Source organism: Oryza sativa, chromosome 12, assembly GCF_034140825.1.
Source record: "Oryza sativa Japonica Group chromosome 12, ASM3414082v1".
Lineage (NCBI taxonomy): Eukaryota > Viridiplantae > Streptophyta > Magnoliopsida > Poales > Poaceae > Oryza > Oryza sativa.
In genome coordinates, this window is record NC_089046.1 from 14,408,958 (window position 1) to 14,411,387 (window position 2,430).

General features: G+C 38.6%; 1 protein-coding gene across 1 annotated transcript; it reads left to right on the top strand.

Annotated features, from left to right (window-relative positions):
• The first annotated feature begins 1,221 nt into the window (after positions 1–1,221).
• LOC4352120 (E3 ubiquitin-protein ligase ATL6) lies at positions 1,222–2,078 on the top strand. The gene has a single exon (XM_015763530.3). The coding sequence runs from the start codon at positions 1,298–1,300 to the stop codon at positions 1,853–1,855; it is 558 nt and encodes a 185-aa protein (XP_015619016.1). The 5' UTR covers positions 1,222–1,297; the 3' UTR covers positions 1,856–2,078.
• Positions 2,079–2,430: the final 352 nt, after the last annotated feature.

Here is a 2,430-nt window from a genome sequence, read left to right on the forward strand (position 1 = left end):
TAATTCCGAATTTCTATTATTTCTTAATTGTATTATATATGGACTCTATACTCTACTTCTATTGTACTAACTTTACGAAACTACTAATGTGTAATATTTATATTGTATTTTATATACGTGTTAGTTATTAATTATTTTAATATCAAATTTTAGTTATTTCTAAATTATATTCCTATATGGACCTAGACTCGTCTTTCAATACTTTTTTTTTAATTCCAAATTTTTAGTATTTTTTATTCCGAATTTTCGTTATGTGTACATTGTATATCTATATAAACTCTAGGCTCTTCTTCTAATTTTATTTATTTTTAATTTTGAATTTTTATTATTTCTAATTATATTTCTATGTGGACTCTAAACTCATCTTTCAATATTCTTTAATTTTTAATTTCGAATTTCAGTTAGTTCTAAATTCTATTTCTATATTAACTTTAGATTCTTCTTTCTATGTTTTTTTTAATTTCGAATTTTAATTATTTGTAAATTGTATTATTTTTATATGAACTCTAAGCTCTACTTTTAATTTTTTTATGTTTATTCCAAATTTTAAATAGTTTTAAATTCCTATATAGACACTGTACTCTACTTCTAATGTTCCTTATTTTTTTTCCGAGTTTCTATTATTTATTAATTGTATTTCTATTTGGACTCTATACTCTACTTCTAATATTCGTTATTTTTAACTCTGAATTTCTATTATTTCTTAGTTGTATTTCTATATGGACTGTAGTCTCCTCTTCCAATATTCCTTATTTTTTAATTCCGAATTTCAACTATTTCCAATTTGTATTTCTATATATATGGACTCTGTTTTTCTTCTTCTCCGATTAATATGAGAATTTCTAGACCGTGAGAGCGAGCGTGGAGGCTCTTTTTTCTATTCTTTTAATAAGTTAATAGATGATTGAATAGCTGAATTTTTTGTGATAAGTATTCAATGGTACAAAGAATGAATTCAAAATTCAATGCAACAATATGCTTCAAACAACCTTGGTCAACTGGCTGCCCGCTCCTACATCCACATGCATGCTTCACACTGCCACCTAGATTAATTACTTCCTCACGAAGCACCAAGTCTTAGTCGATCACCAAATCATTTGCACGAATATGCCTTCTCCCATTCCTTTTCTAGTAAATTCACATCAATTTTAATAATCAATAATCATCCAAACATTAGTGAAAGTAGTACTATATATATATATGTGTACAAACATTACTTCTGCCCAACCACGGTTAGCCACATAGTAGTAATTAATCAGCTAGTCAGCTTACACTTGTCTACACGCGGCGAGCGGCCATGGACGCACCTCGCCGGCGGAGCAACGGCGCGTGGGAGATCAACCTGGTGCGGCGGAGCCCGGCCACGGCGCGGACCGACCGCTGCTCGAGGCTGCTGCTGCTGTGGAGCGGGTTCGTCGGCGTCGTCGTCGTGCTCTACCTGTTCGTCGGCCACGTCTGGGCGTCCGTCGCCACGGCGGTGCTCCTCGCCGCCGCGGGCTGGTTCACCTGGTACTACTTCGGCGCGGCGCCGGCGCCGCCGGTGCTCCCCGATCATCATCAGCCGGCGGCGCCGGTGGAGGCCCGCGGGCTCAGCCAGGAGGACATCGAGGCCATCCCGGCGTTCGAGTACAGGAGGGGATCATCGGGCAGCGGGGTGGCGCAGTGCGCGGTGTGCATCGCCGCCGTGAAGGACGGGGACACGGTGCGGCGGCTGCCGGCGTGCGGCCACGCGTTCCACGCGCCGTGCGTGGACGGGTGGCTGCGCGACCACGCGACGTGCCCCATGTGCCGCGCCGACGTCGTCAAGGTCGCCGGAGAGACGACGCCGGCGACGGAGGAGGAGCCGCCCGTGTAGCCGAGCCCGCGCAAGTTGAGGCATACGACAAGTCAACAAAACATGCGCCGGAATGGAAACGTGTGCTTCCATCCCTGCTTGTTTCTTTTTTTTCCACTTCGTTTGACTTTCTGTTTTAAGTGTCAGCTTGGTATAGTATGGATCTGATATAGTGTTTACTAGCAAGGTGTATATGCGATACAATTAACAAAAAAGTTGTGAAAAGTGAGTGTCAATGGCAAAATTACTTGAGTGTGATATCTACTTCATTTTGCCAACTTCTGTTATCTCTTTTTGAATCGAACTATTAAAGTGTACTCCGTTTCTAAATATTCGACACCATTAATTTTTTAGCACATGTTTGACCATTCGTCTTATTAAAAACTTTTGTGAAATATGTAAAACTATATGTATACATATAAGTATATTTAACAATGAATAATTAATAATTACTTAAATTTTTTAAATAAGATGAACGGTCAAACATATTTAAAAAAAATCAACGGTGTCAATATTTAGAAACGGAGGGAGTACTTTTTTACAACATATTTATATAGAAAAGTTGTTTTAAAAATTATATTAATCATTTTTTTCAA

Excerpts from the sequence above, each read along its gene's own strand:
- LOC4352120 (XM_015763530.3), top strand. The coding sequence starts at position 1,298 with ATGGACGCACCTCGCCGGCGGAGCAACGGCGCGTGGGAGATCAACCTG.